We start from the raw sequence: 22627 nt of genomic DNA on the forward strand, positions 1-22627 counted from the left end.
TGAATTTAGCAACCAGAGATACTGATGTCTGTACAGTTCTGCGGTTGATGTTAAAAAACAAGTCCGGCATCAAAGCTTCAGACATGCTGCCAGTAATTGGCCGTGTAATTTGCGTAGGTACCGGAGGAGTCTCTTCAGAAGAATTAACACCTTTTATTTTCTCCACTTTTACATTTTCGTGGTGCGTCTTTATTTATCTGTCTTAGCAGCAAGCGTTATTGTTATGTCTGTATTATTTTTGTTGTTGTATTTTCACCATGCGAACCACTTCCATATCACGCTGGCTCAGAGATAAAAAGGAATTAGATTAAAAGTGGCTGAGACGATCTCATCATCCGCACTGTTAATCTCTGTGAAACCTTTAATTTTGGCCTAATATCTGCCTCCATTCCAAAGCGCGAGAGAGAGCGAGAGAGAGAGAGAGCGAGAGTACACCAGTGCATGAGCGTGCGTGCGTATGTGTGTGCGTGAGCATGTGGCCATGCATGTTGGTGTGTGCACATGTGTATGTCCATATGTGTGTGGGTGAAGTGGATGATATTGAGTCTGACTTCATAAATCACCCAGACACTGATAAACTCCCCATGCACCCACACACCGCTAATGGGCAACCCTTAAGGAGTGTGAGTGTCTCGTGCGGCGTTTGATTCAACATTTATTAACCCCCTCACACACACACTCTCTCTCAGATACGACACACACTCATTTGAGTCCCAGAAAGAGCGAGGATATGGTTGGTGGCATCCGTAGCGTTAGTGCGGGGTTTTGACCTGGCCGGGCTGTATTAATCATGGCCAATGGTAGTAAGATACATTTTAGCTTATACAGCCGCAACAACAACAACAACAGCCTCTGCATTTCCTAACATTAGTTTCCTTCTCATAACTTATATCCTGTCTCCAACTCCCCACTTCCCATCTCATATCCTGGCAACCGCTCCTCATTATAGAACAATTTTCTGCCCCCACATCAAATATAAACACACTCTGTGCCTCCATCTCCTTCTCTTCATACATGTCGGCTCATAATTCTAATGTTATCACGACCTGCACCCCTCGGAACGAGTCGCAAGCTTAGTGGGGACCCTGCAGAAGTTAATCCCGCAGCCACATCAGTGATTCATAAATAGCTGCTTTTATTCCTCCAAAGAAGTTTTGCAGGGCTTTAAATAAGAGTAAAACTTTTTGGAGCATAATAACTGAGCTGCAAGCAGCGGACTGTTGCCGGGAAGCCAGAGGAGTATCCGGCATGCAGATAGGCAATGTCCAAGAGTCAGTCAGACAGATAGTCACAGGGATAGATAGCTGGATAGACAGACATTAGACTGGGGCTTGGCTGCGCTATCAGGTTTCCTCCCCCTCTGTCTGTCTGCCGGGACAGCCTGGCCTCGGAGGCCCTGACACCGAGGCACCACGCAGCCAGCCACGACAGCTGCCACAGCAGCATCTAATACCAACACACTCCATGCCACGCCACAACTACAAAGAGAAATATCATTTCAAACATGGCATACTTTGATGCTCTTATAATGATCTTTGTGTTTTGAGAGAGAAAGCAGGAGGACAGAGGATTCGTATGGTGCCGCTTCTTCTTTTTTTTATTTTTTATTTTTTTACTTTTGTTTCTTTAGAACAAAGAAACTCCCCCCGACATGAGCGAGTTTAGTGGTGAGGCTGGAGATATGAGATAGAGCAGGATTAAATGAACGAGCAAAAGTAACCCTGAGAGGTATCGGCAATGCGAGTGTGTGTGCATTAGTAACCTTGTTTCAGCGTGTCATTGTAACCTCGTGAACTCAAGTGTTGGTCTGGGGCTCTCTAATTAGGAACGGCTGATGAACAGCCATACATTACGTGAGAGCGAGTGCCTGCGAGTGCGTATCCCTGCATGTATCAATCTGTGACTATGTAGTGTGGTTGTCAGCGTGGTAAGGAGAGTGTCTCAGCCTGGAGAAAGTGCAGGTCTAGCCTTGGTCATGTTGACGGAGGGGGCGGCACTTCAGAGGCTCCAGGACCCCATGGCACCAGTCTCCCCAGTCCCCCAGACAGACTGGGAGCATCTGGGCTCTGTCAGCGCCTCTGGCCCCTGCAGACTGCGATCTATATGACGGGGGAGAGGAGTGCATTGGATCAGGGAGAGGGAAAATATGAGCCAGATTCCTCAGCCTTGTGCAAAATACATGCTTTGGTAGTTAGCATGTAACATGTTTATGTGTGTGTGTGTGTGTGTGTGTGTGTGTGTGTGTGTGGCTGCATTAAGGCCTAATAACAGGTCAACGTGATTAATTTTGTACGATGTGAGATGGGGGTTATTGATTAGCAACTAATGCCGGAAAAGTCCTTTTTATAAACGATCCAATTAAGTATTAATTAAAAGTGTGCTGCTAAAAAATATGCAAAGCCCGTTCTGAGCGAAAACATCAAGACGAGACTGATAGATATCATTCCAGAGTTTCCTTAAGAAAGTCAGAAATGATTTGATCAAGTGGATATGGCTCCTAAGCACCGCCACATGAAAACTGATACACACACTTGCCAAGACTAATTAATCCATACACTAAATTAGGAATATAAATTGTGGTCCCAATTTAACAAGGTCAGTTTTAACTTCTCCCTTTACACTTTATTTAACTGTGTAGAAAAGAAAAAAAAAAAAAAAAGAAAAAGAAAAGAATCCCTATCAATGTGATTCGCTTATTATGATTGACGATTGATGATTAAGTCCTCCAGCTGACACACACCACCAAAGCCGGTGAGTTGGAATTGGATGTGACACATACACAGTTCTGCGTGTTAGGTAATTCGTTGACGAGGGGCCAAATTCATTTATGGAACAGCGGTATTGGCAGGCGTGGACACTCTCTGCAAAAACAACGATAATCACAGAGGTTTGGCGCGGCGTGACAAGGACTCTTCAGGGAAAGGCCCTTACACGCTGCTTTGTTGGCCGTTCCTCCCTAAGATGGAGGGAAACATCCGCCACTGTTCTTAAGATGAGAGTCGCTCCGAGCAGGAAGAGAGAGGTAGATGCAAGGTGTGGATGGTGTATTAAAAGGCTCGATTAGTATTTCTCACGTCGGAATAGCTCGCTTCCTAAAATATGTGGAATCTATGGAATTTTATAAACGTACATTTCGCTTCACTTATATAGCTTCTTTGGGGGAGAAGCTATAAGAGATTTTATGAGATTTTTTTTTTGTGTCTTTCTTTTTTTGTAGAATTGATGAAATAAAAGCTCTGATAAATTCTCTGTAATGAAACATGAGGGGGACCCTGTCTCAAGCCATTTAATCTCTTTTCGCATTCTCCATTTTTTCTGCTAATGAGCCTTATTGACAATCAAACAGAAGCTGTCATCCCCCAGGATGCAACACTCCCAGCCCCTGCGTGTTTGTCATAGTGTCCTGGCAATCAGAGCCGCCTGCAAGACCAGGCTGGCAGTTAGTGGTTCTCACAGCAGCGCTGCCTGAAAATGGCACACTTCCTGTAGAGTTGCAGCTGCCACCTCTGCTACTTCCATTACTTTCTATAGCATGCAGATGTTGTATCAACATTCCCTGCCAAGGGGACTGCAATAACTGCGAGATTCATGCCATGTTTCAGAGGAACGTCAATTTCTCAAGTGGCACAATTAAAGAGGGAAATACAGTACCAGGTTTTTCACAGGCGCTGAAATCGGAAAAGGGCTTTTTCACTTTTTTTCCAAAGAGGGGCTGTTTCATAAGGGTTCAGAAATCCACCCGATTTTTACTGCCCTTTTCCTGAGTGGAGCTGTTCTGTGAGCCTTTGTGCGGCAGACCTGTTGTGACCCACAGCGGATATGGAAATGGGGCTAAGGTTTTATGGGCCAAACGGATTGGACACAGTCAAGCTCAGGGGGCATGAATATTGGATGTTATTTCTGCTCCCTTTTTATGTAATCCATTGCCAATACATTATTAATAGATGATATCATATCCAGAACTACTGGACAAAGCACTACAGAGGAGTACTATGAAAGGAGCTCTATGTGGTGGAGACTGTGGCAGAAAATACAGTTCAAGTGATATTATTTTATCACTGTAGCCTCGCACTCCATGACCAGGCAATCTTTGCAGTGTAATTTTTGGTCTAAGTGAAGCACATTGAAGGGAAATATGGTGAATACTGTATTTCTACCGGGAGAAAATCCTGCATTTGTGGTTTTGAAATGCACTGAAACATTGATGAAGTATCAAATGACACCCAAATACAAGTTTAATGGATTTTGAAGCACTGGGATACTTTGCTCATCCTTCTTGACTACAGTGAGTGAAGTGGAAATCTTTGTGATGATCTAGAGTTTTCCTTGAAAAGCTGACTCCCAGTGTACAGTAGCAGGGGAGCAGTGTCTTATCTGATGTACAGATTCACAGACAGGAGTCTGTGCTAATATGGGGCTGTTTGAAAAAAAAAAAAAAAAAGGGTCACATTCCCTGTTTTGATTCAAATGTCGAATTGTTCAAAAAAAGGTCAGACTCCCTATTTTGATTCATTGTCATCTCAAAGTTACGATCTCTGCTTGTGCAGTTTTTATGAGTCACAGAAGCGGTATCCGACTCGTGTGTAAACTTCACGAGAGTCGAAGCCACTTTTTTTTTTTTTCCCCCTGCAAAAAACCACATCAGTCAGCAGTTACACAAATCCTGTCTGTCCAAGAGCAAAGCCTTAAAAAGTACATCTCAGCACTGCCCACCGAGCACAGAAGATAAACTATCGTCCACCTTTTATTTTCACGGCCCGTCCTGACACTGTACCCATGTAACGTATTATCACATCACCACGTGATAATGCCATTAAAGGTGAATGTATAAGCCTCTCAATAAGAGTTCCATAGGAAGTGGATGCGTAAGGTAATATTCTCTTTTTAAGGTCAGTTTGAATTGTTTTTTCTCATGGGAAACGACAGATTGATAAAGAGCAAACAAAACCTCTTTTCTGAATGCTTGTCCTCCATGGCCTCAATGAAGGTTTCATTCCTTTATATCATCCAGCCCAATTCCCAGCATGCACGGCCATTGTGGCTCTTTCAACTGGAGCTCTCCATTGACTGGCTCATTGTCCGGCCGCTCTTTTGTGTGTGCTATCACCGGAGCACAATCTTTCACCTGAACAGCACAGGAGCGCAGCCTGGATATGGTAAAAAAAAAAAAACACACCAAAAAAAAAAAAACAGCCTGAGTCACACATGTAGATGCCGGGCCGCGCAATTAACACGACACTAATGAAGAAATGTTCAGCACGTATATATCAACTTTTAAAAATCTCCAGCGATGCTTGTTAATAACGCGGTTATTAGTCATGCTCAGGCAGCCTGCGTCACACAGAGGTTCAATATTACCGCTCAGGCTTATATTATTGAGAGGAGTTTTTTTTTTTTTTTTTTTTTGAAATATAACAATGCACGAGCAGATGTTTGAAGAGTGGCCCTCGGCAACACAAGGCTAGTTAAGATCGATATTGCTTTCAATATTTCTTTCCTTTGACAGATAACCAGTACTGAGGAAAGTCTTGATAAGAGTGGCAACATATGGATGTGGTGAGCCTCGCTCTCTTTTGATTGCGTGACCCCGTGACCTTTGCCTGTGTTTGAGAGCGAGGCAGCCACATGGTAGGGTGGGGGTCTGTCAGGCTCTGGTTATGGGGCATTATTGACCCAGGATTTATAAATATTTAATGCACACATTAAGATCATGGTGGAGGGTGGCCATTAGAGTTCTCCAATAAAAGAGGCTCTCACGATGATTGAATGGCGTGGCAGAGCTAGTGGCTGGTTGTTGGGTACAGACAAACCTGCTGAGACAATATACTATACCTCGAGCCTGCCTGCCAGGCCTCGCAGCTCCTGACACAACTTGTCATTTTTTTTTTATTATTGTTTTTTCACCTTCAGATTTGTTTATTGTTTCTCTGTCTGCTCAGTTGTTTTTAATTTCTGAATAAATACACAGTTGGTGCAAAAAAAAAAAAAAAAAAGAATTTCCCATTGAATAATAGAGACAGCAACAAGCAGAGCGACAGATCCGAAGCGGCGTATCTGAAACAGATAATGCAACGTCAGGAGGCAGATGTGTGGCCGTGTTTATCAGACACAGTGGATTATCGAGGGAATGATTTGAAGCACAAGGCATCTGAAAATTAAATAGCTCTTTTTGAGTGTATCTGTCCTTTGCGCTATCAGCAGCTGCTGGACTATCTGCAGCGCCGTGAGATCTGTGCATGCCGGTTGACATAATAAGCTGTGATATGCTGATTGCCTCTCAGGTTGCTGTCGTTTAATTGTGCATTAAAGGCAGAGGTGGCCTCGGACAATGTTGCCTTGATGAGAAATTGACATTTTGTGACCTGCTCTCCGCGACCACTCAGGATGCCAGATAAGATGCTCAGTTGTTTTTAAGGAGAACCACTATTCTTCCCTCAAACACTTCTATCCTTCTGTTTGACCCACTTGATGAGTATAGATTTCACCGCAGCCCCCCTTTTCAGCGCTCAAACTATAAGAGGTTCAAAACGATACCAGCCCTTATAGACAAAGGATAACCTTGCTCTTTCAATGTATTGATTCTTTATTAACTAGGTGGCTTAATGCAATGAAATGAGGGATTTGAATGAGCCCCATTTGGGGTGCTTTGAATAAAAAGCTTGCACTGTTTATGAATGACTACAATGAACCTTTGAAGCACCACAGATGCAGGATATGCTGATACAAAGACCAGTAGGAATATGTCACAATGTCAGAGTGCTTTGCTGAAAGAATATGAGTAAAGAGCAGTTTTCATCTTTTATGGATGTTACACTTTTCCACATGTTTCAAACAATTATCTCTATAGCAATGTCTAAACACTACATCTTACAGACGAATCACAGGCTTGTCCTCAGAAGTTTCTACTGTCTTTTTCTTGGTCCTGATTGTCAGTTTGTCTGCCAGCCAAACTGTACTTAAAACTGAAGAAGTCCACAGTTGAGGAGCTTGTGTTGTGTTTTTACTGAAAATTTTAATAAAACATCACTTATTCATTTCTGTTTCCATTCCAAATGTTGACATTTTTAAATTTTTCTTCCCTGTAAACACATGTAAGCTATGTGGCAGAGTCATAAGTGGTGAGTAAAAATGACTTCTATACATTCTACAAAACAGAAAAAAATACAACCACAAATGGAGTGTTTTTTTTTATCTCCAAGGTTGTCCCTCATGCACATTAGTCTCTATTGGGTCTTAACAACTATCATATGGGTCACAAACAATTTATTTGACAATACAACCAACAAAGTTTTCTCCAAAATGGTCTGTATAGATAATTTAAAATCAATATAAAAATAAACAATGAAGTTTGACTTCCCCTTTAAAAAATGGACAGAGAGTCTTGACGGAGTAACACAAATTTTTGAGGATACACATGAAATATATGCACATTGCATTTCATCAAATACAAAAAGAAAACAAATGAAGGCAACAGTTCTTGGCTGAATTATCTGTGCTGCATCACTATATTAAGGGCATGACGATTAATACATACATAATGAAAAGCAATATACAAAATTTCAGAGATAAATACATTATTTATAGTTGATATGTTACAAAATTTCCCTCAGTGAGCGCAAGTGTGTGTTTGAACAGAAATATGACGATGAACTACTATACTCCTACATTGTCAATGGATTTTAATTTTGTTTTTTAAATGTTTTTTGTTGATCTAAAAGAACATGAAAAAGACAGATGTATAAATATTTAGCACAAGTTTGGCAATATCACAATAGTCTACAATTTTTAACCACATATAAAACACATAAGGGAGTTGGAGCTAGAAGGGGGAGACTGCTCCTCATCAACAAGAAACAGACTTCACAGTAGCCTAGGAATGCATTAATATACAGTGCTAGCAAAAAAGTTGAAAAACATGGCAAAACACACTTGCTTAAAAGGAAGCTCTAGACATGGAAGTACATCATATTCATCAACAGAGCAGTGTTTTGTACACATCAGTGTGCTTGTTGAATCAAAGAGGATTTTTTTTTTTACTTTTGAAGATGATTTCTAGCTACAATAAATTACAAAATTTAAGTTAAAATGCAGGAATGAAACATGATACAACCTTACCCACCCAAGCCCCGCCCCTTTTCACTCATAGTTGTTGTACTTTTATGATCAATTTTTCTACATTATATATCTCATATATTTTCCAGTTGAAATTCAAACTGTCTTGGCCCCTGTGTATTTTTCTCACACATAAAAATACAAAAAAGTCACATTATAAAGACACACAACTGTTGTGAATCTATTAAAAGAGAGTTGAAACAGAAAAAACAATTTCTGAGGCAAACAAGTTCATTGGCAAATGTACTGTACATCAGTGTTTTTACTTTACAACCAAATGGTGAGTCCACAGAGTCCCTTCCAGTATTGAACGTGTGGTCGATTGGAACATATCCGAGGCCGCAGCACAACCCGACAGGTATACAAAATAAACCCTTCGTCATCATGTGTCCTCTTCAAGGGTGATAAAATGGGGCAAAAAAACATGGGACAAAAAAAAAAAAAAAAAAAAATCCCACAGAAAAAAATATTGTTCCTTGTGAAATCCTTTTTTTTTCTGCAGGTTGCGAAAGTCTTTTAAAAAGAAAATCATTTCTTTCTTTCCTTTTTTTTTCTTTTTTTTTTCTTCGTCTTTAAAAACAGAACAAGCGGTTGAACTATACATTACACCAGCGTTTTGCAGTGTGCTGGGGGGGGTGTCCTGTGAAGTGGTAGTGTGGAGACTGGTGCTTGAGATGATGACAAAGTGCATTTACATTGGAGGGACAACCAGGCCGGACATGGCTGGGGACAAAAGGAGACAAAAATGAAAGAGAGATTAGTCTTGTAGCCTAAAACAAGCGTGGATAAAAATATAAAACTTTATTACAATGTTGTAATTCAGTGCATGCGTGTGTGTGTGTGTGTGTGTGTGTGTGTGTGTGTGTGTGTGTGCGTGCGTGCGTGCGTGCGTGTATGTTCAGCCGTCTGACGGTGCGCAAGTTCGTGGATGCATGCCTTTAATGTGCCTGTTTGCGTATGTGCCTGTGAGTGTTTGCCGTGTCCGCCTGCCTGCCGCTGCACGTCCTCCTAACGGGGAGAGTCTGAAAACCTCCCTCCTGCTCTGACATTTCAGCCCCCAGCACGCCAGTCCTGCTATGTGTGATATTTCTCCTGGCGTTGGGGTAATGGCAAACAGTGGCCCAGACTCCCAGGAGACGCGGCCGTGGTGACGGCAGAGCAACAACACGGTCACTTCCCACAATGCCACAATGCTACAGTACCAGACTCCCCTCAGATTCACTCCTATCGCTTCCCTTTCCTCCCCTCATCTCTTTATCCTTGACTCTCCAACGCTGAGCAGCGCATTAGACCTACATTTCCCCCAAGTTGTGCCTCGGCGTCATTATCCAAGAGAGATTAGGCAAGATCAAAGGTAGCTTCCGTTATTTTACCAAGACCATCTGCTTAGGATATCATTAGCAACTGTACCTCACCCTGAGAGTTTATATATTCAGTATTTTCACACGTTTTAACAATTAGGCGACTAGTGAAGTGCTGGGATGATATATTATTATATTGCTCTGAGTATATTTGTAGAGTCATGGTTGAAATGCTTTTAAGTTTGCCAGCGCAGATGATGGCAAGGCATTGCTCATTAATTTCTGCACAACATGTATTAATAAGTATGAACGTGTAGCAAGATGAACTTTAATTTCCCACTTCATTAAGCCCAATGTTATTAATCTTGGGGCACACACTACGGCTAAGCTTGTTTTCAAAGCAATCATGTTGGTCATGACACATGCACAAAACCTAATAAACATAATTACTGAAACAATTCGGGGAAGGTCTTTTCCTGCGACATCAGAGGGGATCATTTGTACGAAAGGGCAACGAGGATGTACGTTTGCGCGAATGCTTGCACAGACACTCGCGATCCTGCGCTCGCACGTGTATGTGTGTAAAGACATGCTCTGTGTAAGTGGCAGTGTGTGTGTGTGTGTGTGTGTGTGTGTGTGTGTGTGTGTGTGTGTGTGTGTGTGCGTGTGTGCGTGTGTGTGTGTTTGAGTGTAAACTGAAAGGTGTAAATTGGCCTGTCAAAATGCATATATTTGTAATGATTAATCCCTCACCAAACCGGACAGAGGCCTGAGCAGCGGTATCTGACCAGTAGTCCGTAGGGAAGGGATGAGGGGGTGAGGGGGGCTCACCTTGCAGTCCGTTGCCGTTGGCGCTGGTGCAGGAGGGGGGTGGGGAGGCCTGGGGTCGGACCACAGGGGCGAAGGCGCTCTTTTGTTTAACTGCAGAGACGATAGGGAGGGAGAGGAAAGGAGGGAGGGCGAGAGGGAGAACGTGCTGTGAGTAGTGCTCGAGAGGGAGAGGGCAGTTAAGGTAAGGCTGGGATAGTATTACTGCCAGCGGGGATACACGATCAGTACTCACAGGCCCCTACCATCAACATCTTGTCCGGTTGAACGAATACAAGTGGCATTTGGTGCAGCACACATAAAAATGAATATTTCTTCAGTTCTGAACTACATGTGTGTTCTCCGAAGTACTAAAACTAAACAAGCCCCCGCGAATGAATAGTAATATATTATCACCATCAATAATATTATAACCCTGTCAGAAATGATTCATAGAAGTGAAAACGAATGTGGGAGCTGGAATTAAATCAGCAGCAGCTTAGTGCTACTACGGCGTGGAATAGTGGCAAGCTACTCACTTCCATATGGGGAGTTGGCAGAGGATCCGTTGAGGAACCCAGGGGAGCTTGGCACTCCCAGGTTCATACCGGCATTGCCGTAGCCATTCATGCTGTTGCTGACGGTGTTGTAGCTCGACTGCTGTGGGGTGCTGCTGGAGATGTAGCCCCGGGGGGACACGCTGCTGGTGTTCCGGCTGTAGCCCACTGAATACCACGGGCGAGAAGATGGAAAGCGATTTTCAGTCATTTCTGTCTTTGCTTCTGTGTAGTATTTACAAGAGAAATGTTTGCTGATTACAGTGAATGACGAGGAAAATGTATTGCTGCACTCAAACATTTTTGTATCAGCACATTCAGCAGTTTAGTAAGACAAGAAATTGGCACTTAATTGGCCCCTTTAACTGCCCATGAGGACGGGGCCAGTGTTCAAAAATATCATTTCTATCATTTTTTTTTTATATTTTAATTAGTAAAAAAAAAAAAAAGTGAAATTTAACTATTTCTCAAACCCCTCAGGAATCCCCTCAAGGTCCCCTCACAGGCCACATGCACCCCACTTTTTGAGAACCCCCCGAGTTGCGGAGCCATACCCTAAATCACATACCTTGGTCATTCCCTTGTGACTCAGACACATTGACTGCTAGTTGGCTGCTGAAGGAGTTGACTCCCATCATGCCGTGGGAGGCTGTGTTAGCGAGCGAGGGGATCTGGTTGTGGTTGCGGGGAACGCTGTACAGGGCCTCGGCGATGTCAGCTGCCCTCTTCAGAATGATCTCCTGAGAAGCGCAGAAAAGGCAAGAGGTTTTGTTATTTATGGTTGTTGTTTTTTTTGTTTTTTTTATAGCTGTGCTTTTTCTTTGATGCACGGTTCATGGCTATATGGTTAACTCACAATGCATATAGCCTACATTGTTCCAGATATAGTGGTGAAAATACCCTTTGGTGATGCAATCAGTACATTTTCAATTGTTTCTCATTTAGCAGAGGTGTGAGCATGCTGAGAGCATGCTGTGTGGATGCAGACCTGATTGTTGTGGGGCATTCCATACAGGGCTTCGACGAGGTCAGCCGCCCTCTTCAGTAACACCTCCTGATGAGGAAAACAGGGAGAGGAAATGTTAAGACCCAAACAGATCATAGCGGAGACCCCCAGTGGTGTGTACAGTAACAAAGAAATATGAAAAGCAACCTTGCACAGCAGAGTCGAGGAGAGCTGTAGAGATGTTTACATAGTCAGCCGTCTAAATAAAAGCCACCTTGATTTAAGGGGCACCAGAGCTGCATTTGTACGGCGCTACCATTTTGCTCCTTCCAACCATGCAGAGCAGTGAATAATGTTCCCTATCTTAATTAAACTGGCATAGTCCTTTAAAAACAACACTTCACCCCTGATTCTGGGCTTCGCGTTTGCTCTGGAGTTCAGCGCTGAGTCCCCTCTCTTCAGAACAATAAAGTGAATTAGCTCTGGGTTAATCTAGTTCTGTTGTAATGACATTAAGGAATTTTTCAATTAACCTCTTTGACTGGCTGTTGCAAAGGACTTCACAAATGACTTCCCATCCAGCAAGAGCTGGGTGCTTGTGCCTTGGGGACACGGATGCTCAGGATGTGGTCTTATCCATGTCTGCATGCTTGCCCCTGCTTGACAATGCGGATTAGCTGTGTTGCTTTGGCTCTTAACACTGAAAATGAGTTGGCCCCGGATCCTGTTCCCCCCACTCTGTTTCGGGCTTTTAGCTAGGTGGGGTTTGGCCCATTTGTGTGTCTTTATCTGCTCTTTGAATTCAGCACTTACAATTAAATCCCTCTCAAGCAACCAGACTGCTCTCTTTGTTTTCTATAATACAGAAGGCAATATGCTCTATGAAAACCCTCTCCTCCTTTTAGAGTGCATCTAATCTGACAAAGGCAAGTTGCAGACATGGCTGTTGCGTGTGTTTTTAAAATGCTCGCTTGTTGTCACCTGCTGTAAAGCAGAGATTTGTCGAGTGTGCTGTTAGAACCCTGGTTAAAAGCAATGCAAATCTGTCACCAGAAACATCTCAGATGGTGCTTGTTTTCTTCCCACATTCGCTGTGTTTTCTTTTGCGGGCCTCGGTAATTTGTCTGAAGTGTTCCATCACTTGGCAATAGCAGTGTGGGATTAAGACGGCAGCTGCCGTAAATGAATGTAAACACAGCCTTCGCGCCTTCAAACAGCGGCCTCCAAGACTTGGCCTGCATTTCCGAGGCACAGCGTTTGTAGTGTGTACGGAGTGTGTGTATGGGCCCTTTCATCCTGAGGAGCATATCTACCACAGCCCTTGATTTATCAAGATGAATCACTGTAGAAGCCACTTCCAGCGTATGCCATGCTCTCTTATAGAAACATATCGCTTAATCCACCCCAAGTTACCGGATGGGTGGCTCTTAGAATGGGCATTTACCTCTGAAATTGGTGTGTATGCTCAACGTTGCATGCATCTAGTTTGCATACAAATAAAGAATTATGGTTGTCGTGAGGCAGGTAGACTAAATGAGAGGACCAGCTGTCTTGATGTGTTCTCATCAGGCAGAACAGATTTCTCTCTCTCTTGCTGAGTGAGATAAAGTGGTTTTCTTTCTTTTTGTCTGCAGTTAATAATTACCAATAATCTATTCTATCATATTTCAAGATCTTCTACATGGCTCTCAATTTTAAACAACAATTAAAGCAATTAAGACTGTCGCATTCACAAGCCATGTTTCATTCTCTGTAAAACGTCCTCTCCCTCCTTGTCCATATGGTGCTTTGCAGCAGTGACATAAGGACAGCTTGGAAAAAGGAGGAGAGAAAACGATATTGCCTCTCATCCTTAATCTGTCGTTTACCGCGTGGTGTCTTAACTAACCAAGCTGACTCGCAGGGCTATGCTTAAGTGGCAACCTAGTCATATCGGCGAATGATGAGAAGTGCTGCACCCAATCAAGGAAGAAGTTTGTTTTCCTCTGACGAGACGCTTTCAGGCGTATTAGCTCACGCTGTGAATACGATTAGCACGGAATAGTGTTCTGAGGGCATTTCCATGTAAATCTCAATACTGCTCCAGCATAAGTGTAATTGGCTTTCTTGTCATGGAGACATATCAGAACACACCATGTTAAATGGAAACAATTAAAGGCTTCAAATGATTTCTGTTGTTCTGTGACAAATGCGTGACAGATTTCTTCTATTGTTTGCCATGCTTTGCATAAAGGTCTCTTGTTCCGCGACTGTTTAAATGGCGCCGCTCCGATGACAGATCACCTAAGATTTAGAGGCTGTTTTATGTTATTGCTGAGGAAAAAAAAAAAAAGAATGAGAGGAAGCCATAACAAATGATGTGTTATAAAAAATATCTAACAATAAGGAGACGTGGTCTAAAACAGCCTGAATGTGACTCTTCAAGCACTAGATTAACACGGATGTTGTATTTATATTATCACAGTTAATAAAAGAGGGCCTAGGTTATGTAGCTCGGAGTGCTAATGCCATTATAAAACTGTAAGGCAATTACTCTGTTAGCTCTAGCCTGAGGTAATGAATGCATTTAGAAGCATAGGGCCATTAGATGAAGGTACTTCAAAGAGCACAGGAAGAGAGATTCATTTAAATACATGGGTAATTGCTTGACATGAACACATTTGTAATATTTTCTCCTTGTGGATTACACAAAGAATTGGAAAAGAATGGGCTTATGCTCATTTTGGGAGGAAAGAAAAGAATCCAAAGCAATCAGCTTAATAATAAAACAATATTGAGTTTCCACTTTTAATTTCATAATGAATCTAATTTGTTACAGAAGAGAGAAATTGAGTGTGATATAATGTGATATCCAGTCTATTTGTCCATTACTGCCAGAGGGCACAAAATGGTATTATAAATTGTCTTTTTTATATTATGAATAGAAAATTGTTTTATAACAAGATCTTAAAAAGGAGGGTGAATTCCAAAGTCTCTCTTCACTTAACGCGATGCCCGCAAACCAATCTCCTTTCTCATCACTTGACTGCTCACACTTATTACTTTCATATTCACCCTGGACTTTGCATTGAATTTTTATATCTCCACTCCTCCCACAGGGTCAGACTGTCATCTGCGATGTTGTCTTAGAATTACGAGGTAAACTTCAATCAGAGGCAGCTTCCCCCCTTTTTTTCTCTGTGTAGCAACAATATTAGCGTGCATCCCTCGCTATCCATGAGCACTCCCATATTGGCTTTCTGTCTCCTTACAATTACCACGTGTCTTACTGGTCCCAGGGAGAAGGCTGGTGGAAATCAATAGCGCAGTAATATTATCAACTGGAGGGTGAAGTCATGCGAGGGGGGGGGGGGGGTAGAGGCGGTGAGTGGGCTTGGTGTCGATTTGCCTTTCTGCTAATGCACACCGTGCGTCCTCCAGCTTTATCTTCTTTTTATAGAGTCTCCCTACCTCACCTGCACCCTGTAATGGCTGTTCTCTATATGCTGTTTCTGTTCTCATTCCAAATGTACATGCCAGCCTCAGCCCGCCGCAGGCTGTTTTATTGGGAATGTGCTTTTGACCCCGAGAGCTGACCCTCAGATGGCAAGCTTAACAATGACGAATCACTTGGTGGGATCATTTACATGCCCCCTGAACCCCATATTTGGGTCCATTAGAGAGCAAATCAAATATTTATGTTGTTTATTGGAAGTGCAGGGTTTCATCTCACTCTGTGATTGTTTCATGCAAAGGCTGGGAGACCGTGCTATATTAAGTATACGCACACCCAGGAAACTAATCTCGGGTTCAGTGTCAAAATCTGTCTCACAGCCAACAACGTTTTGTATTCAAGGAAAGAAGCGAGGTTCCTCTGTAATAAAGCTGTGTTTAACATTGCTGCTCTCTTTGTTCGAGAGATGTGGATTTCACAAAGACACTGTGCTACTTTATAAAATAGAAACAGTGAAGCTAGATTGACCGGTGATGCCTGTGGAGATAGAGCGAGTCATGTGGATATTAAAGGTAAGTGTACTTTACCTTTTGGTCTACGTTTACAGTTGAAATTAGAGCAACATTTCATGTCTAGGTGTTGTTTCCTGTCTCCACAGGGACTGAGTCTAATTGAAACACTTCATATAGTGAACCAGGGACTCGCTGTGATGTTCCATTTCTCCACATTGCCTTGGTCAAACGTCTATAGCTACCACACAGTCTGTTCTTTATTAAATTGTCCGTTGGACATTAATGATATTGCTGTGTTGCATGCTGGGATTTAATAGATAAGGTCTTTAAAGGTTTTACAGTATTATTAAAACTCTGAGGTGGCCTCCACTTTACTGCCTGCTGAGGGGTTTTGAATGTACTAATCAGTCATATTATTACACTTGACACATCTGGAACGTCAGTCATCAAAATGGTTACTGGCAGGGTAGCAATTAGTGCAAACACACAGATAGATTTTATCAATAGGAAATGGAAAGACTAAAAGAATCAAAGGGAAAGAAAAAGGATAAAAGAATCAAAGAGTTTCTGCAGGGGAGGAGAATTAATAAAAGGAAAAAAAAAAAAATGTGCACCTTAGTTTTCATGCTCAAGTCTTTCAATATGGCAGCCCATTTATGTGCCACACCAATGTGTCTAAAACTGATGTGGCTTTCAACTCGTTCGCTCAGGTTCAAAAGAAAACAATAAGAAAGCCAAAGCGTAATGACATGCAGTCTTTGTCTATTAGCCGCAGTAAGACTAGGGGGTTTACGGCACAGGGTTCTGTAAACAAAAGATTAAACCAAATCGAGCTGCAGAAAATGAAAGGAAAACATGAGTGGGGTAATGAGGGTGCAGACGTCGTTTCTGACCAGATTACCATCTCCACAGACTACTGGAGAGGAAAACGCCTGATTGAGCTATTTTACCACACAGAGAGTTTGCGCCTCTCTCCACACACCAAGACCAATACCATTACCACACTGGTTAGTGGCTAAGCCACACATGTGAAGTAAAGCAGTTTAGGGTCACAGTGCTTTGCGCTAATGTTGTTTTGTTTATTTGTCACATTCAGAGTATTTAGACATCACAACCCAGGCTGGTCTGGGTTTTTTCTGTGCAACGGAGAGACTATATTGACCTTTGGTAACCTCTCAGGATCGCCGGGGTGTCTGGGGATGACCTTCTGCAGCCTCTGGAAACCATAGTCGATGGTCGGCTCATTCAGGGCTGAAAGACAGAAAGAAGGAAGGAAAGAGAAGATGAAAATTAGAAGCATTTCAGGGCTAATTTTGCCACAGACGGGGAGAAACTAATTGAGAAATCTGTTAGAGTTTACAGTACAAAAGTCATTTCAGAATGCCTAATTTCATGGAAACCTTAGGGGTAAGACAATGTTTTATGAAACATCAGCGGCTCTGGAGGGGGGGCGAGTGATGGAAAATGACACAGGTCCCTCTGACACTTGTGCCACCAAGTGCTATTCCATTAACAGCCATGATGACCTACATCAGTCTGAGAATCCTTCTGAGGGACCCTCCCCCTTTTTATCTGCTTGAGAATATTGACTACAGCAAACTACATAGCAGGGGTCTTTTAATCTAACAGAGCTTTAATAATCTGTGAAAGGCTGTCCACACATTGATCTAGTGTAAGTTGCTGTCATTTCACCCTTCTGCACCAACTGTACTGCAACACTGGGCCCGTGAAATACGGCAGCAGATCCCATGGAGCCATTAATCTCTCCCACCCCTCAAATAGTAATCTGGGGCATGAGGCATATTGGGCGATGAATCAGAGGCACAAAGTAAATGAATCATAACCCAGACTTTGGTGAGAGCAGGGCGTTTTATGTCTGACAGTCCTAATGGGTAATTGAAGGTTTCCTTACAGCTCCGCCTGATTCTAAACAATCATGTGTACACTCATAGGCAGGACACGGCGAGGGAGGGAGGGCAGAGCAGGGGAGGAGGGGGAAGGAAGGAGGAGAGCAGTGTAAAGGGGGAAGGAACGACTTAATAGAGAACATCACTTCTCAATGTAGATATCATTTTCAGGAGAGTAACTCCGCCGAACAAGGCGCTTCATAAATCAATGGCTTTCTATGGAGACTAATAAGAGCTGCCTGCCTCTATTCATTGTTCAGCCTGTAATTTGGCCCATCACTCATTACTCAGCATGTAATTTCAGCATTAACACCGCACAGCTCGCTGAACCTGCTGAACACCAGAGAATGTGAAAGCAAGCGAACACCCCCTCACCCCCCAAAAAAAAACACACACACACACACACACACACACACACACACACACACACACTGAAGCACAAGCCAAGGAGTCGAACATTTATGTTTCTCATTCTTTGTTTTGTTCCCTCTCATCTTAATACACATACAAGCCTCCTCGCACACAACCTGTGGACACACACACACACACACACACACACACACACACACACACACACACACACACACACACACACACACATCCTGTACCCACTCATGTACCCAAAAACACATGCACGTACAATCAAACACATGCACCACTTGTGCCAAAACCTGAATACAGTAATTGCCAGCTCGACCGTGATCAAATGGAGCAATTATGTGTTCAAGCATGGACAATGCAGGGTGCTAATCGATAGCAAGGATCTGGCCAACAAATACAGTGGTATTCGGCCCTATAGGCCTGACACACCTGAATAAACCCCACGCCACAACAACATACACTGGAGGAAATCTGATTTGACATGTCATCATGTGTCCTGGAACGACAAAGGTCTGCTTCGGAATGTGGGGGAAAGCCATCTTCTCCTTAATAAAGGATTGATCTGCCGTATTGATCGTACATGACAAGGCTGTAGCAAGGAATTTGCCCCTTTTCTTTTGTTATTTCCACCCCCCTTCTTATCTATGCACTCTGGCAGTCCTATACATGTGTAGATGTGTACACACACACGAGGGTGTGTGTGTGTGTGTGTGTGTGTGTGTGTGTGTGTGTGTGTGTGTGTGTGTGTGTGTGTGTGTGAGAGTGCACGTGCCCGGCTGAGAGAGCATACGTGCGCGGCAGCCCTGCCAGACCCCACTGCTCAGTGTGATGTAAATTGTGTATGTGTAAAAAGCACTCCATAATCAGGCCATCCATCATCAGAGGCTGTCAGTGGGCTCTCTCAGGGTGATACATCACGCTCTCCTGTCCTCTGCCTCAGCTGGGGCCTACACAACCCGCCAGGCATGCTGGGAACACAGCCGGAGAGTCGTACAGTACAGGACGAGACCTATAGGTTGGGAGAGGTCTTCTGTTTGATGTGCCTTTCTAATTATAATGACGCCCACTGTAAATGCACACCTAAGAATTCCGATAAATGTGATTCGGATGGTCAGGCATCCTGAATCCTTGAAGCACACTATCAACAGTTTTTACAGTTTACATGACATGCCTTGAAATAGAGAAATTGAAATGTGTCAAACAAAAGAAAAATCATATTTAAAGTTGAGGCTGAAAACATGTCCCGCTGCTCTGCACTTGCGGCTCGAGCGGCAGGCATGATCTCCACATGTCGACATGTCGCCATCTCATCTATCATGGAGATGATCTTTGTAACAACCCCGGCGTAATGAAATTGGTGACACACACCGCCATCTGCTATTGATTTCATGCAAATGCTTTTGACAGCTGATGGAGACTTGCATTAGCGCTAAACGGTGCTGTCAGTTGATGAGTTGACAGTTTTGTAGTCATAGCATGTACACTGGTGCAGACAGACACAGACAATGTCAATAATCCTGTAAGAGCTGCTGATGATATATACTGAGCACTTATATTCAATCTCGACAGTAAATGTGTTACGTGTGTAGTCGGTGCATTGCTCCGCGCATTTTTTCTTCCGCGCAAAGATTTTCTTTCATCTGCTGAGCTTTTACAAGAATCATTGGGACTACTCCTCTTACTTTTTTTCCAACGCCACACACATTGACAGCGGCCTTTCCCCTCTTTTGCCCCCAACCTCTTCACCCTGTGTCTTTTCTTTTTAATCCTTGACACATCATTATGTTCCAACTTCACACTCTGTCGTAAACTTTACTCTCTTCTAAAGAGCGCATCGAGCTTTGCGATGCCCTTGCATGACTCCATGCGTGCCGAAATTTGTTTGGTCCTCCTTGTCCTTCCAACACAATATGGTGAAACAGAGGGTGGTGGGTTGGGGGACTGGGGGCATCCCCCCTCGCCCCCCTACGCTCCCTCTTTACCCCTCCTGTAAGGCTTCTCGATCGCTGCGAGGAAACATGAAACCCTCCACACACATCCCATAAATCCTGAACTGGGTGGGGAGTCTAGCCGAGGGGAGGAGGGACCAAGGAAGGAGGGGGTGGGGGTGGGGGGGACTGGGGGAGGTATGATAGGGGAGGGCGTATGTGGGGGGGGTTGAGTCGCTGGCACGCTCCAGTCACGCCCGCTTCCCGGCCCGCGGCCAATCAATACCACTTTCCTGTTTTAGAGGCGGGTAATTATGAGGTGGAGAGATTGTGTGACCTCTCACCCCTGCTGCATTACTCGCCTGATATTAAGATAAATTGCCTGATTTTGGGTAAACATATGCTGCAATTCAAACTGTCAGCACTGGTTTGCTCAGGGATAATTTGTATTGATCTCCTGGCTTCTTCCCCATTTTGCTTACTGACCTCATGGATAATTAGAGAAAAAGAGACACGGGGAGGTAAGGCAGGGCTTGCATTTGAATACTTTGCAGGAGAGATGAAGAGCACATGCGAGGGGGGCAGAGGGAACATTATGGACTAATAGAATTTTCATTTTCTCTCATTTTCGCTTCAGATTCAGACAGGTTGCGTGTTTTGTTCAATTATATCGCTTATATCTTTTTCCTTGCCGCTGCGGCGATGGTCCGCTTTTTAATTTACGAGATGATTTAAATTTTGCAAATGTAATGAGACAACAAAATGACAGCAAAGATGTTTCAAATTAAACAGCTGATAACTGAAAGAATTATTGCCATATGTGAGTAAAATTAACATGATAAGTGACAAAAGAACAGACCCGCTAAGGAGTGTGCCTCTGCTTCGTGAAGGTTTGGAAGAACATTTTTATGAATATTTCAGTAATTTTCTCTCTCCAGAGAGGGAATGATCGTGTTTCAGAATATGAAGAAATGGAATGCATGACTCGGTGTGCAGCTGTGACCATATCATTTCCAATTTTGAATATCACGCATGCGCACGGTCATCCGTGGCAGGCCTTCAGTGGAATTCCTCATCCCGGAATGTGCACTTCCCAATCTTGTTTTGATCTGCCGCCTTAATCTGCCGCCCCCCTTTCATGCCACTAACACATTTTTCTTTGAGACCTCCTTTAGCAGCATCAGTCTAGCCACTTCACTTAAAATGTAGAGTGGATGGCTTGTACATGGCATCTGAGTGTGGTCTGCTGCTCCTTCTCCATGTTCTCTAGAAATAGGACATGAGTAACCGCTCTACAGGAACAGCGTAACATGGCCGACGCTGGCAGCCAGAAGTGCTTACATGGCAATACACCACTGTGTGCCCTTGGTCTATATGAAAGTGGATTGAACACGTGTATTGACTTACAGTATCGGGGTATAAACATAGGGAAATGTTTGAGCAAAGCAGTAAATTTAAGGGAAATTGTTCCTTGTTAAGTCTACGAGCCTGAATGGAAGCTTGCACAGAGTACTAGCATTCCTGCCAGCCATTACAGCTTATTACGATAACTCTATCTTTCCAGGAGATAAAAACCTAGCCTTGTTGCCATTTGCCAGCTATTACTTTCGCTAATTATACTTAACTGCTTCGAGCTTATCTCCACTCCTCCTACACCATTGAGCAGTTATTTTTTTCTTTCCCCTTAACACAAATTAGAGGTGGAGTGGGAGTTGGAAAGGGGGAGACAGATAAACAGCACAGGCAGAAGTTCATTCTAGTGTTATTGCATTTGTGACTTGTCAAACAGTCAAACTGAAGCCTTCTAGGCACCTTCAGTCTGTTAGATGGATGCACTTCACAACAGCACCAACTTGACCCCTCGCCGATACTCAGCAGAGTCGACTGCAGACATAGAGGGAGTGACTATCCTCTCTATGTCACTGTAAGGAGTTCAAACTGAATATCGTGCATAAAAGTAAGGCAGCATACTCAGAAGTGATGCTGCTGATTCTCCTCAGTATAGACATGTTCCTGTGTTGAGAGAATAGAAAACACACATGCATGTAGAGACCATCTTTAAAAAAAACACAAAAAAACCAAACCAAACAGATTTTTTTTCACAGCAAACGCACGCAAAGCAAACCTCGTCTGTTTTAACACTGACCATATCATCTCCATCCACTGCAGCCAGTTATCACTCAGTGATTCCATCTCCAGCAGTCTCAAGATGAACAGGAGATTAAAATTTCAAAGATCTGCAGTTAAGATAAATCAATGGAGACAGATCAATGTTCATTGAAATTTCATGAACTTTGAGCCAATACAGATGAAAAAAAAAAAACCTAGACAGTTACAGTCTCCTGCAGATATTGCTCCTGTAACAGATCAAATGTAATTAACGCGGTTAAAAGGGAGCAATGTTACAGATTGCACATCCATAATTTCATACTCCCTTCATATCGGTTGTATTATTAGAAAGGGACAAAGACACCTGTTCAATCCTTTTAGATGACATCTAAAGTATGTGTGCCACTTCTCTAAGGACGTCAGCGGACTTTCACACATTACCGGCCAACAGAAATCAAATGGGTTCCCTTCACAGCTGATTGCAAGCGCAAATTAATATTGTAAAATGAAGATCAATACATGGACGGGGCACAGATCGATGACGGCTAAATTACGGCCGCATTTTCCCCCTCATTCAAGATGAGTTGTGTTTTCCTCTCAAAGTCAATACCGTGCTGCCTCCCTCATTCATTTC

At 43.2% G+C, this 22627-nt stretch overlaps 1 protein-coding gene across 6 annotated transcripts in view; it reads right to left on the reverse strand.

The window, feature by feature from the left end:
- Positions 1-8683: 8683 nt before the first annotated feature.
- Positions 8684-22627, reverse strand: part of LOC138195275 (transcription factor COE3) — a 67193-nt gene continuing 53249 nt past the window's right edge. For 3 of the 6 annotated variants that reach the window (XM_069144556.1, XM_069144555.1, XM_069144554.1), the window contains exons 11-16: positions 16831-16919; positions 11766-11831; positions 11346-11517; positions 10760-10945; positions 10245-10334; positions 8684-8835 (exon numbers count right to left, since the gene is read on the reverse strand). In XM_069144556.1, coding sequence (XP_069000657.1) covers positions 8804-8835; positions 10245-10334; positions 10760-10945; positions 11346-11517; positions 11766-11831; positions 16831-16919 — 635 coding nt within the window. In that variant the 3' untranslated portion in view covers positions 8684-8803. Of the gene's footprint in view, positions 8836-10166; positions 10335-10759; positions 10946-11345; positions 11518-11765; positions 11832-16830; positions 16920-22627 lie in introns of all 6 variants that reach the window. The other 3 variants (XM_069144553.1, XM_069144552.1, XM_069144550.1) reach the window with 1 other exon arrangement.

This window comes from Embiotoca jacksoni, unplaced genomic scaffold (assembly GCF_022577435.1).
Source record: "Embiotoca jacksoni isolate LCO1_2020_lvr unplaced genomic scaffold, fEmbJac1.0.p SCAF_12, whole genome shotgun sequence".
Taxonomy (NCBI): Eukaryota; Metazoa; Chordata; class Actinopteri; family Embiotocidae; genus Embiotoca; species Embiotoca jacksoni.